The sequence below is a fragment of the Mobula birostris genome, chromosome 23 (genome assembly GCF_030028105.1).
Source record: "Mobula birostris isolate sMobBir1 chromosome 23, sMobBir1.hap1, whole genome shotgun sequence".
In the NCBI taxonomy this organism is placed as follows: domain Eukaryota; kingdom Metazoa; phylum Chordata; class Chondrichthyes; order Myliobatiformes; family Myliobatidae; genus Mobula; species Mobula birostris.
This window is the reverse complement of record NC_092392.1, coordinates 8,729,765-8,744,064: the sequence shown is the minus strand read 5'-3', so window position 1 is coordinate 8,744,064 and position 14,300 is coordinate 8,729,765. Positions and strand designations below refer to the sequence as shown.

The 14,300-nt window shown below is 44.3% G+C and overlaps 1 protein-coding gene across 4 annotated transcripts in view; it reads left to right on the top strand.

Moving 5' to 3' along the window:
• Positions 1 to 14,300, top strand: part of LOC140186736 (interferon regulatory factor 6-like) — a 70,052-nt gene that overhangs the window by 36,579 nt on the left and 19,173 nt on the right. For 3 of the 4 annotated variants that reach the window (XM_072241250.1, XM_072241251.1, XM_072241249.1), the window contains exons 2-3: positions 10,450 to 10,648; positions 13,187 to 13,391. In XM_072241250.1, coding sequence (XP_072097351.1) covers positions 10,475 to 10,648; positions 13,187 to 13,391 — 379 coding nt within the window. In that variant the 5' untranslated portion in view covers positions 10,450 to 10,474. Of the gene's footprint in view, positions 1 to 9,872; positions 9,895 to 10,449; positions 10,649 to 13,186; positions 13,392 to 14,300 lie in introns of those variants that run through there. The other variant, XM_072241252.1, reaches the window with a different exon arrangement.

Sequence of the window (14,300 nt, the reverse complement as noted above, 5' to 3'; positions counted from 1 at the left end):
TATATTCTGTCTTCATTTGACCTACCGAAATGAACCACTTCACCCTGATCTGGGTTGAACTCCATCTGCCACTTCTCAGCCCAGTTCTGCATCCTATCGACGTCCCGCTGTAACCTCTGACAACCAGACTGTCCACTACTCTACCTTCATCAATGTTTTGTTACATCCTCAAAGAATCCATTCAGGTTTGTAAGACATGACCTGCCCCTGACAAAGCCATGCTGACTATCCCTAATCAGATTATGCCTCTCCAAATGTTCATAAATCCTGCCTCTCAGGATCTTGTCCAACAACTTGCCCACCACCGAAGTAAGACTCACTGGTCTATAATTTCCTGGGTGTAGGGTACAAATAGTGCAGTGGTTAGGGCAACGCCATTGCAGCTCAGGGCATCGGAGTTCAGCGTTCAGTCCAGATGCCCTCTGTAAGGAGTCTCTGTTCATCCTCCCCGTGGAATATGTTCCCCACAATCGGGTCGGTTAATTGGTCATTGTGATTAGGTTAGGGTGAAATCGGGGTTGCAGGGCAGTGCAGCGAGGAGCAGGAATGGTCTGCTCTGTGCTGTGTCTCTGAACACATAAACAAAATTAGCTTTCCCCTGATCCACCTACCACCCACATAGACTACGTGGTCATTCACAGGTGCCTTAAATAAGCTCCCCATCCTTAAGTTTTTGGGAAACGACTGTACCCAGGGAAAAGTCATGCTGTCAGATGGAGAATGTGCAGACTTCACCTGAACATGCCGGAGGTCAGGATCGAACCTGGGTCACTGAAGCAAAGCAGCAGAACCACCACTGTGCCGCTCCACCTTGCTGTCAGAAACCCAAGGAGGTTACTTCTCTATCTACATGATACCATCTCAGGATGTCTTATATAGTGCGAATGCTCTCATCCATTACACAGAGGGGCAGAGTTAGGCCATTTGGACGATCAAGTCTGCTCCACCAATCCATCAAGGCTGATTTATTATCCTTCTTGACACTCTTACTTTTCAAGAACCTATAAACCTCAACTGTAAGTATACTCAATAAGTTGGTCTCTACAGCCATAAGACCATAAGACATAGGAGCAGAATTAGGCCATTCAGCCCATCGGGTCTGTTCCGCCATTCCATCATGGCTGATCCCGGATCCCACTCAACCACATACACCTGTCTTCATACCGTATCCTTTGATGCCCTGACCAATCAGGAATCTATCAATTTTCACTTTAAATATACCCATGGGTCTTGCCCTGTACAGCTGTCTGTGGCAAAGCATTCCACAGATTTACTACTCTCTGGTTAAAAAAAATTCCTCCTTACCTCTGTTCTAAAGGGTCGCCCCTCAATCTTGAGGCTGTTCCCTCGAGTTCTGGACACCCCCACCATAGAAAACATCCTCTCCACATCCACCGTATCTTGTCCTTTAAACATTCAGTAGGTTATAATAAACAATTCCCCCCACCCCCGCATTCTTCTAAATTCCAGTGAGTACAGGCCCAAAGCTGCCAAACACTCCTCATGTGTTAACCCTTTCATTCCCAGAATCATCCTCGTGAATCTCCTCTGGACTCTCTCCAATGATAACTCATCCTTTCTGAGATATGGGGCCCAAAACCATTGACAATACTCCAAGTGTGGCCTGACTAATGTCTTATAAAGACTCAGTATTATCTCCTTGTTTTTATATTCTATTCCCCTTGAAATAAATGCCATCATTACATTTTTCTTTACCACAGAGTCAACCTGTAAATTAACTTTCTGGCACTCCTAAGTCCCTCTGCACCTCTGATGTTTGAATTTTCTCCCCATTTAGATAATAGTCACACTACTGTTCCTTTCACCAAAACTCATTATCGTACATTTCCCAACACTGTATTCCATCTACCACTTATTTACCCATTCTGCCAATTTGTCTAAGTCCTGCTACAATCGCATTGCTTCCTCAGCACCACCTACCCCTCCATCTGTCTTTGTATCATCTGCAAAACTTTGCCACAAATCCATCAATTCCATTTTCTAAATCATTAACAAAACATGTGAAAATTGGCGGTCTAATTACTGATCCCTGAGGAAGACCCCTCATCACTGGCAGCCAACCTGAAAAGGCCCCTTTTATTCCCACTCACTATCTCCTGCCTGTCAGCCATTCGGCTATCCATGCCAGTATCATTCCTGTAACGCCATAGGTTTTTACCATGTTAAACAACCTCATGTGTGGCACCTTATCAAACACCTTCTTAAAAGCCAAGTGAATGACATCCACTGCCTCTCCTTTGTCCCCCTGCTTGTTACTTCCTTGAAGAACTCTAACAGATATGTCAGGCAAGATTTCAAGATTTCTCTTTACAGAAACTATGCTGACTTTGACTTATTTTATCATTCGTCTCCAAGTACCCCGAAATCTCATCCTTAATAATGGTCTCCAACACTTTCTCAACCACTGAGGTTAGGTTAACTGGCCTACAATTTCCTTTATTTTGCCTTCCTCCCTTCTTAAAGAGTGGATTGACACTTGCAATTTTCCAGTTCTCTGGAACTCTGCCAGAATCAAGTGATTTTTGAAAGACCCTGCCAATGCATCTGCTATCTCTTCAGCAACCTCTCTCAGGACTCTGGGATGTAGTCCACCTGGTCCAGGTGACTTATCCACCTTAAGACCTTTCTGTTTGCCTAGCACTTTTTCCTTTTTAATAGCAGTGGCACTCACTCCTGCTCCCTGACACCCATGGACCTCCGGCACACTGCTAGTGTCTTTCACAGTGAAGACTGATGCAAAGCACCCATTACGTTCATCTGCCATTTCTTTGTTCCCCATTTCTACCTCACCAGCATCATTTTCCAGTGATCCAATTTCAACTCTCACCTCCCTATTACTCTTTATATAACTGAAAAAACTTTTAGTATCCTGCTCTATATTATTGACTAGTTTGCTGTCATATTTCATCTTTTCCTTTTTTATAGCTTTTTTAATTGCCTTTTGTTGGATTTTAAAAACTTGCCAACCATCCAACTACCCACTTACTGTACTTTTGCTAAGTTATATGCCCTCTCTTTAGCTTTTATGCAATCCTTAGCTTCCCTTGTCAGCCACAGTTGCCTACCCCTGTCATTTCAGAACATCTTCCTCTGTGGGACATATCCATCCTGCACCTTGTGAACTATTCCCAGAAACTTCAACCATCTCTGCTCTGCTGTCATCCCTGCCAGTATCTCCATCCAATCCACCTGGGCAGGATCTCTCATGCCTCTGTAATTCCACTTATTCCATTGTAATACTGATACATCTGTGCTTCTCACTCTCAAATTGCAGTATGAATTCAGTAATATTATGATTATTGTCTCCTTAGCGTTCCTTTACTTTTGCATCAATATTCACTCAGGAAACTGGCATAGCGTATATGGAAGGAAGGGAAACAAGCAGTAGTGTGATGGAACATATAGAGATTAAAGAGGAGGAGGTGCTTGCTGCCTTACAGCGAATAAGGGTAGATAAATCCCCTGGGCCTGACATGATATTTCCTCGGACCTTGAGAGAGACTAGTGTAGAAATTGCAGGGGCCCTGGCAGAAATATTTAAAATGTCCTTAGCCACGGGTGCGGTGCCGGAGGATTGGAGGGTAGCTCATGTTGTTCCGTTGCTTAAAAAAGGCTCCAAAAGTAAAACAGGTAATTACAGACCAGTGAGCCTGTCATCAGTAGTAGGTAAATTATTGGAAGGTGTTCTGAGAGATCGGATATACAAGTACTTGGACAGCCAAGGGCTGATTAAGTATAGTCAGCATGGCTTTGTGTGTGGTAGATCATGATTAATGAATCTTGTAGAGTTTTTCGAGGAGGTTACCAAGAAAGTAGATGAAGGAAAGGCTGTGGATGTTGTCTATATGGACTTCAGTAAGGCCTTTGACAAGGTCCCACATGGGAGGTTAGTTCAGAAAGTTCAGATACTAGGTATCCATGGAGAGGTTGTAAACTGGATTCAAAATTGGCTGTGTGGGAGAAGACAGAGAGTGGTAGTGGATGATTGCTTCTCAGACTGGAGGCCTGTGACTAGTGTAATGCCTCAAGGATCTGTGCTGGGACCATTGTTGTTTGTTGTCTATATCAGTGATCTAGATGATAATGTGGCAAATTGGATCAGCAAGTTTGCTGATGACACTAAGATTGGAGGCGTTGTGGACAGAGAGGGATCGCTTGCAGAGGGATCTGGACCAACTGGAAAAATGGGCCAGAAAATGGCAGATGGAATTTAATGCAGACAAGTGTGAGGTGTTGCATTTTGGAAGGACAAATCAAGGTAGGACATATGCAGTAAATGTTAGGGCACTGAGGAGTGCGGAGGAACAAAGGGATCTGGGAGTTCAGATACGTAATTCCTTGAAAGTGGCGTCGCAGGTAGACAGGGTTGTAAAGAAGACTTTTGGCATCCTGGCATTCATAAATCAAAGTATTGAGTATAGGAGTTGGGATGTTATAGTGAAGTTGTATAAGACATTGGTGAGGCCAAATTTGGGTTATTGTGTGCAGTTCTGGTCACCTAACTATAGGAAGGATATCAGTAAGATTGAAAGAGTGCAGAGAAGATTTACTAGGATGTTGCTGGGTCTTCAGGAGTTGAGTTACAGGGAAAGATTGAACAGGTTAGTACTTTATTCCTTGGAGCATAGAAGAATGAAGGGGGATTTGACAGAGGTTTACAAAATTATAGACAGAGTAAATGCAAGTAGGCTCTTTCCACTTAGATTAGGAGAGATAAATACGAGAGGACATGGCTTTAGGGTGAAAGGAGAAAGGTGTAGGGAGAATGTTAGGGGGAACTTCTTCACTCAGAGAGTGGTGGGACTGTGGAACGAGCTGCCATCTGACATGGTAAATGCGGGCTCACTCTTAAGTTTTAAGAATAAATTGGATAGATACATGGATGGGAGAGGTCTGGAGGGTTATGGACTGGGTGCAGGTCAATGGGACTAGCAGAATAAAGATTCGGCACAGACTAGAAGGGCCAAATGGCCTGTTTTCTGTGCTGTAGTGTTCTATGGTTCTATGGTTTACCTTAAACTCCCTAATAAAATCTCGTTTATTACACAACCCCAATGTAAGATAACCTTTCCCCAAGACTCAAGCACAAGCTACTCTAAAATGCCATCTTTTACGCGTTCAACAAATTCTCTCTCTTGCAATCCGACACCAAGCTGATTTTCCCAATCCCCTTGCATGTTGGATTCCCTAATACCATTTGTGACATAACCCTTATTACATTCCATTTCCAGTACCCTTTGCAATTCAACCCCACATCTTTGCTAATATTTGGAGGCCTATATATGATTCCCATAATGGTTTCTTTACCCTTGCAGTTTCTTAACTCCACCCACAAAGATTTGATATTCTCCGACCCTATGTCACTTCTTTCTAAAGATGTAATTTCATCTGTTGCCAACAGAGCCACACCACTGCCTATGTCTTCCTGCCTGTCCTTTTGATACAAAATATATCCTTTGATGTTAAACTCCCAACTATGACCTTCTTTCAGCCATGACTCTAATTGCGCCACAAGTTCGCCCACCTTATTCTGAATGCTACATGCATTTAAATACAGCACCTTCAGTTCTGTATTCTTGCATGTGTACCCAATCACTGGCTTGTCCTTCCTTACATTCATGTTACACCCATCATCTACTTGTAAACCTGCTGGCTCATCCTCAGCTCTATCGTACTGGTTCCCATCAATCTGCCATGTTGGTTTAAATCACTCCCAACTGCTCACGCAAACCTGGCCACAAGGATAGTTTTTCCTCTTCGGATTCAAGTGCAACCCATCCCTTTTATATAGGCTACACCTGCCTCAGAAGAGGTCCCAATCATCCAGAAATCTGAATCCCTGCCCGCTGCTCCAATTTGTCAGCCACGCATTTATGCACCACCTCATTTTATTCCTATACTCACTGCCACATGGCACAGGCAGCAATCCCAAGATTACTACCTTTGAGGTCCTGCTTCTCAGCTTCCTTCCTAACTCCCTGTAGTCTGTTCTCAGGACCTCCTCCCTTTTATTTACCTACGTCATTGATATCAACATGTACTATGACTTCTGGCTGCTCACTCTGCCATTTCAGGATACGTGGACATGTCCTAGGAGGCAAACCACCATCCGTGTTTCTTTCTTGCATCCACTGAGTTGCCTCTCTGTCACCCTGACTATAGAGACCCCTATGGCTGCTGCCAACCTCTTCAGTCCCTACTCTTCTGAACCACAGGGATGGGCTCAGGGCCAGAGGCACGGCCGCTGTTGCTTCCCCCAGATGCCCCTCTCCGCCAACAGTACTCAAAATGGAGTACTTATTGTTGAGGATGACAGCCACAGGGGTGCTCCCTACTATCTGACATTCCCTCTTCCCTCTCCTGACAGTCTCCTGTAGCCTCAGGATCACCACCTCCCTGTAGCTCCTGTCTATTACCGCTTCACTTTCCCTAACAATTCCAAGGTCATTGAGCTGCAGCTCCAGTTTCCTAACTCGATCTCTAAGAAGCTGCATCTCGATGCACCCAGTGCAGATGTGGCCATCAGGGAGACTGGAAGTCTCCTGGAAATCCCACATCTGAGACCCAGAACAGAACTCTGGCCCTGCAGAAACACCCCTTATTCTTTCAAGACTTAAATGAGAAAAAGAAATAAGAAATAAACTTAAACACGAGGAATTCTGCAGATGCTGGAAATTCAAGCAACACACATCAAAGTTGCTGGTGAACGCAGCAGGCCAGGCAGCATCTCTAGGAAGAGGTACGGTCGATGTTTCAGGCCGAGACCCTTCGTCAGGACTAACTGAAGGAAGAGCTAGTAAGAGATTTGAAAGTGGAAGGGAAGATCCGAAATGATAGGAGAAGACAGGAGGGGGAGGGATGGAGCCAAGAGCTGGACAGTTGATTGGCAAAAGGGATATGAGAGGATCATGGGACAGGAGGCCCAGGGAGAAAGAAAAGGGGGGTGGGGAGAAACCCAGAGGATGGGCAAGGGGTATAGTGAGAGGGGCCTCCTGTCCCATGATCCTCTTATATCCCTTTTGCCAATCAACTGTCCAGCTCTTGGCTCCATCCCTCCCCCTCCTGTCTTCTCCTATCATTTTGGATCTTCCCCTCCCACTTTCAAATCTCTTACTAGCTCTTCTTTCAGTTAGTCCTGACGAAGGGTCTCAGCCCGAAACATCGACTGTACCTCTTCCTAGAGATGCTGCCTGGCCTGCTGCGTTCACCAGCAACTTTGACGAAATAAACTTACCTACTTATCTCACCTCCACCTGTTCTCGCCAAAGACTGTCGAGCCAAAGCCTTACCACTCTGACTCAGACCACTCCCACAATGGCCACTCCACCTGACGGTACCTCTCTTTTATGGAGAACTGGGTTTTTCAAGCTCTGTTCCGGACCTGCACGGGAATGCTTCCACTGCGTCTGCCCCGCTGTCCAATCAAAGACTCCTGCTAAAACTGGCTGCGTTTTCAAGCTGCACTCCAGACCTGCATGGGAACACTCACTACCGCATGAGTACCAGTGTCCAGTCAAAGACTCCTGCTAAAACTGGCTGCTTTCTCAAACCCCGCTCCGGCCCTGCACAGGAATGTTTTACTGCGTCTGCACCGCTGTCCAATCAAAGGCAGATTCACCACCCTCCGACTAAACAAATTCCTCCTCATCTATGTTCTAAAGGGATGTCCCACTATCCTGAGGCTGTGCCCTCTAGTCCTAGACTCTCCAACTCCCTCTCTACATCTACTTTATCCTGGCCCTTCAGTATTCGATAGGTTTTTATGAGATTCCCCCAACCCCCATTCTTCTAAACGCCAACGAGTACAGGCCCAGAAGCATCTCTGCTACAACTCTAGTAACTCTCTTCTGTATCTCGCTGCCGAATTGTATCACCTCCTACTGCTGTGTGTTGTATTTGTCCTGCTTTGTGTCATCCCACTTAACCATTCTGTCAAGGTGCTGCTGATGTCTGCTTTCTTTTTTAATTGAAACATTATTGTTGCCTCTTGGAGTCTAGTTCATCTCAGGTAAAGCCCTCCCCACCAACACGGAGCTCTGTCGTAGGAAGGACCTCCACCACCCAGGCCATGCTGTCTTCACACAGCTCCCATCAGGAAGAATGTATAGGAACCTCAGGATTCACACCAGTGGGTTCAGGAACAGTTACTACCTTTCAACCATCAGCCTCTTAAATCAAAAGAAATAAGCACTCAACCTCACTTGCCCCATCAAGGAAATGTTCCCACAACCTATGGACTCATTTTCAAGGACTCTTCATCTCATTTTCTGAATATTTATCATTTTTTAAAATTTCTTTTTGTATTTGCACAGTTTGTTGTCTTTGCACATTGTTTGCATGTCCGTCCTGTTGGATGTGGTCTTTCTTTGATTCTATTGTGTTTTTTGTATTTATTGTGTATGCCTGCAAGAAAATGAATCTCAGGGTTGTGTATGGTAACATATATGTACTTTGATAATAAATTTACTTTGGAGTTTTTGTACTTTGATTACTAAGAGCTACAAGATAACCAATTATCATGTATTTTAATCACAATGGCTACTTTTACAAGTTGTCTCCCTGTTCATCTCTCTGTGTCATACTAATCAGTTTGGTTTCGTTGGTAGCTCCCTCATTTGAGAGTGAACATTGAGTTGAACCCACATTCTAGAGCCATACCAAAGAATTCTTGCCATGTCTGAGGAGACTGGTCTTTGAAATGTTAAGCTGTGATACTATGTTGGGCAGAATGGTGGTTTGTCTTGAAGTCTTGACCAACATTCATCCCTCACCCCAATCTGTCAATGCTTTCTTCTGAGTGGTCAATGCTACATTTGCCTGGATACAATTCAGTCTTCACCATGAAAAGCAAGAGGTAAATCTTGAATTGATTGCAATTTGACACATTTTACGTACTGTTATAAATAAAAAGAGAATAGTAGTAAAGTATGAAACATACGTGAATTGAAGGGAAAAAGAAGAAAATTCTAGAAAAATTATTTTTGAATGTAATTGAGGGTTAGTGTATTTTGGAGAACAGAAAAAGTGGTCAATCTTAAAATAGAAGAGCACCAGAATGTGCTGATTCATGTGATATTTGAAATAGCACCTGAAGCACAACGTGGTGAGTAATTTAAAGCAGAGGTTTTACTTAAGAACAAGTTCAGACTCGAGTCTGAAGGAAAATAGAATCCGTGTGCCTACTTGGGATTGGGATAGCTGCTTATGTGGCCGATAAATACTGCCAAGGACTAGGACAATTACTTCAGAAACAGGTTTATTATCACTGTCTTCTATGATTTGAAATCAGCTGTTTTTAGCAGCAGTATGGAGCAAAGACATGAAATTACCATAAATGATAAAATAGTGCAAACAAAAAGGAATGAGGGGCTAGTGCTGATGGGATCATGAGTTGTTCAGACATTTGATACTGACGGGGAAGCAGTGATCCCTGAGTCATTAAATGTGGCTCTTCTGGCTCCTGTTCCTCTTCACTGATGGTCGCATGAGAAGCCTGTAAGGCTGTACCTTCTTGATTCACCTTGCCCTGGCTTGTTGTTCTGTGCTATGAGCATCGCCCCTTTGCCCAGAAAGTATCAGTTTCATATACTTAGAAAAAAAGGGAAGTGTGGTGTAATGTTCTTAGTGCAGAGCAAGAATGGAAGTTTGAGATGAATGGGTGATTTGAGCTGACTTAATTTTGTCAGCAACAAATGGAAATACTGCTTTAAAAGGCTAGTAATTTTGGTGTGAGGAAGTTACTTTTGGGTAATCAGTGTTTTCATTTTCAGTCTGGCTGAATCACAGCTCATGAAGTTGTTGCTTCCTTTTAAAATTTGCAAAATAGAGTTTCCAACAGAAAATCTCAGAGTGCCAACTCTACAAGCCTCCAAGGTCTGTACACTCCTTTAATTCTGCCCCTCTCTGTACCTCTGTTCTCTGCAACATTAGCGCCTTTAGTCTTCATGTGCCTGGGCTTTGGATTTTCCTCCTCCTATCTTTTTATACGTCCTTCTTCTTAAGCCCATCACCCTTACTCGAGCAAAGGCAGCTTGCCAGAGTGCTCTGTCCTGGGCCAGATATTCAAGTTGTCCCCAGGTGTCGCCCATCTTCGAAGAGCCCTCCTCTCCTGAGGGCCAGGTCTTTAGAGCTTCTGTTGGGATTTCTGTAGCTCTGGGTCTTTACCAGATGGGATTCTTGGCCCCATGTCCAACCCTGCTCTTTTGCAGCCGGGCTTGGGACCGTCCATGGTGGAGTGTTTTATCTGTACTTCAGAAGCTCCTTAATTTGTTTTTTGACCAAGTATATTGCTGCTAAAATTTGCTTATGAGACAGTATCAATTTTTCTTTGATAATATTCAAGTGCCTGAGGAGTCTTACTATTTTCTGTGCTATATAAACCATAGATTTTTGTGTAATATTCATTACCATTGTCTTCACTATTTTCAGATTGGACGCTGAGGAGCCTAGAGTGATGGCCATGCACCCACGCAGGATTCGGTTAAAACCATGGCTCCTGGCACAGGTTGACAGCGGGCATTATCCTGGGCTCCAGTGGTTAGATGATCAACGGAAGCATTTTCAGATCCCATGGCGGCATGCCACCAGGCACGCCCCTACCCAGGATGATGACAACACCATTTTCCGGGTGAAGTAGCAATTATGGTTTACTTTGTGCTAAGTGTTTCTGTTGTAATGGAGATGCTGAGGGAAGTTCATAGTCATAGTCATACTTTATTGATCCTGGGGGAAATTGGTTTTCGTTACAGTTGCACCATAAATAATTAAATAGTAATAAAACCATAAATAATTAAATAGTAATATATAAATTATGCCAGGAAATAGGTCCAGGACCAGCCTATTGGCTCAGGATGTCTGACCCTCCAAGGGAGGAGTTGTAAAGTTTGATGGCCACAGGCAGGAATGACTTCCTATGACGCTCTGTGTTGTATCTCGGTGGAATGAGTCTCTGGATGAATGTACTCCTGTGCCCAACCAGTACATTATGTAGTGGATGGGAGACATTGTCCAAGATGGTGTGCAACTTGGACAGCATCCTCTTTTCAGACACCACCGTCAGAGAGTCCAGTTCCATCCCCACAACATCACTGGCCTTACGAATGAGTTTGTTGATTCTGTTGGTGTCTGCTACCCTCAGCCTGCTGCCCCAGCACACAACAGCAAACATGATCGCACTGGCCACCACAGACTCGTAGAACATCCTCAGCATCGTCCGGCAGATGTTAAAGGACCTCAGTCTCCTCAGGAAATAGAGACAGCTCTGACCCTTCTTGTAGACAGCCTCAGTGTTCTTTGACCAGTCCAGTTTATTGTCCGTTTGTATCCCCAGGTATTTGTAATCGTCCACCATGTCCACACTGCCCATGGAGTTCATGGAGAGATTTAAGGCTAGAGTTATTTTAACCCAAGTCTGCTTTGAAAGGTCAAGAAGCCTGTGCTGACTTTATACCCTGCTTGCTGAGGGTGCCACAATAGTATGGTAGCTAGCGCGATACCACCGTAGCTCAGTGCGTCAGGGTTTCAATTCCAGTTTCCTCTGGAAGCATGGTATGTTTCTTCCCACGTGCACATGAGTTTCTTCCAGGTGCTCCGGTTTCCTCCCACGGTCCAAAGACATCGCAGTTAGGAGGTTTATTGGTCGTTGTAAGTGTCCTGTGATTAGGCTAGGGTTAAATCGTTGGGTTGCTGGGAGGTGAGACTCGAAAGGCCAGAAAGGCCTGTTCCACACTGTATCTCTAAATAAAATGAAAAAATGTTTCTTATCACTGATTTAAGGGTTGCTAACTCATCATGTCAACCAGACTCCATGACATTCTGATGGGTGGCTTTGGTTAAATATGTTTCCCTGGGAATTTGAACTGAAGTTAGTCAAGAAGCAGACTCTGAAAACTAGCTCCTTCTTTAATCTTTATCTATAGCTGTGAGAGATGCCATAAAAATAAGTCTATGAAAACAGTCCTGTTTTTGGTTCTCCCCACCCCCCCCCCCACCAAAATGTTATCCTTTCCTTGAATTTCTGTCCCTAAATTGTAAGGTTAAAGGTAAAGACACAGAGAAAACATGGTGGCCAATCAGGGCAGCTCTGTAGCAAGGTGGCTAGTGTCATGCTATAGAACAGGCCGGAGACGCGGGTTTAATCCAGCTGCTGCCCGTGGGGGGTTTGTACGTTCTCCCTGTGGCCGTGTCGGTTCCTTCCAGGTGCTCTGGTTCCCTCCCACAGTCCTAAGGCCATCAGACGTAAGAGCGGATTTAGGCCTCTTGTCCCTTTGCGACTCTTTGCCATTCCAGCATGGCTGATTTATGATCATTCTCCCACGTATGGGCTTTTAGATGAATTAGTCTCAGGGGTGCAATTGGGCAGTGCAGGCTCGCTGGGCCAGAAGGTCCTGTTAATGTGGGAAGGGGAACATTGACTCAGACCATGAAAGGCCTGCGTTGGGTATTTTCATGCCTTTACAGGCGCAGATTGGAAGTCTGTGTGGGGCGCCACTCCTCGCACAGATACTAGAGCAATGTGTGGTTACGTGCCTTGCTCAAGGACACAAACATGCTGCCACAGCTGAGGCTCGAACTAGCGACCTTCAGATCACTAGACGAACACCTTAACTACTTGGCCATGTGCCCAACACAGTGTTGTATCTCTAAATAAAAAATAAATGAGAAGACACCCAGGGCACTAAAGCAAAATGTTTTGCCTCTTTGGAAAACTGTCATAAACTTTATTAAGAACGGGCATGTGTGGATCAAGGCCTAAGAAAGTATTTTAGGAGGATGTGTAACAGCTTGGTCAAAGATGGAGAGACTACTGAACTTAAACCACAGCTGATTAGACCATAAGACATAGAAGCAGAACGAGGCCATTCAGCCCATCACGTCTGCTCTGATCCCAGGTCCCACTCAATCCCACACACCTGCCTTCTCACCATATCCTTTGATGCCCTGACTGATCAGGAAGCTATCAACTTCCACCTTAAATATATCAGCAGACTTAGCAAAATCCACTGTGATGACAGAACATTCCATAGATTCACTACTAAAAAAATTCCTCCTTACCTCTATTCTAAAAGGCCACCCCTCAATCTTGTGGCTGTGCCCTCTAGTTCTGGATAAGTTATATTTGTTTTATGTCTCCTGGGTGACCTTGTATTGTTGTTTCCATACCTAGGCTTGGGCAGTGGAGACAGGCAGATATCAGCAGGGGGTTGATGGCCCAGATCCTGCTAAATGGAAAGCAAATCTGCGCTGCGCACTCAACAAGAGCCGTGAATTCAAGCTGATCTATGACGGTACTAAGGAAACCCCAATGCAGCCATACAAGATCTACCAAGTGTGTGACCTTCAGCAGTCTAATGGAGGGAACAACAGTCCAGGTGGGGACTTCAGGAAAACAATAGACTACTTAACACCTCTGCTCCCCCCTCCCCCCAATTCCATTCTGTTTTATTCTTCTCTCAGATGTAAACTGTGTAGAGCTGATTTTTTGCCTTGTAAATCTATTATTTCACTTTCTGGCATCAATCTGAAAGCAGTTTAGCTAAAGCTCATAGGTGTTTGAGCGCTGCCCAAACCCCCTCTGGCAGGAGGAACTGGTGAATTCAATAAGCGTGGTTAGCTGTGGCGTGTAGCCAAAACGCCTGTGACTGCAGATATTGAAAAACATCAGGTCTTTGTAAAAAATGAAGCACAATTAGTTCCCTAATCTGTTATTAATATCGGATCTAACCTGCATGTCACACACATCCCACATTTTCAATTTGACTCCTAATAGTGCAGAATTCTACCTCTTCACTGTCTTCAACATTCCTGGGACAAAAAATGTTTGTGTGAGATAAACGTCAATTTTTATTGGCTTGGGGGGAGGGGTGGGGGGGTTGAAACAGATAATTTACAAGGAGATGAGTTGTCTGGTTTTCATTACATTTGGGTCCACTGGGAAACAAAAATTAACATGTTCTACATTTCCTAGTTCAATCACAGTTTCAAGGAGAGAGATGTAAATACAAACTAGGAAGTGGTAGTTTCCAGAAAGATGTCTATAAACACAACAATGTAAGTCCCTACCTGTGTTGCCCAGCACCTTGCTCTCTTCTCGTTGACCACTGCACGTCTTTCCTGCCTTCCACTTCAGGGAGGAGTGCACAAGAACACTTGCTCTTCTGTTTGCAAGGTCTATTTGTCATTCTTGATCTTTTTTGTCTTTAAGTTCAAATGCAGACTAAGGATCATGCACTTGTGTTGATACAGAATCTTACATCAGACGTTATGAATCTATACACCAT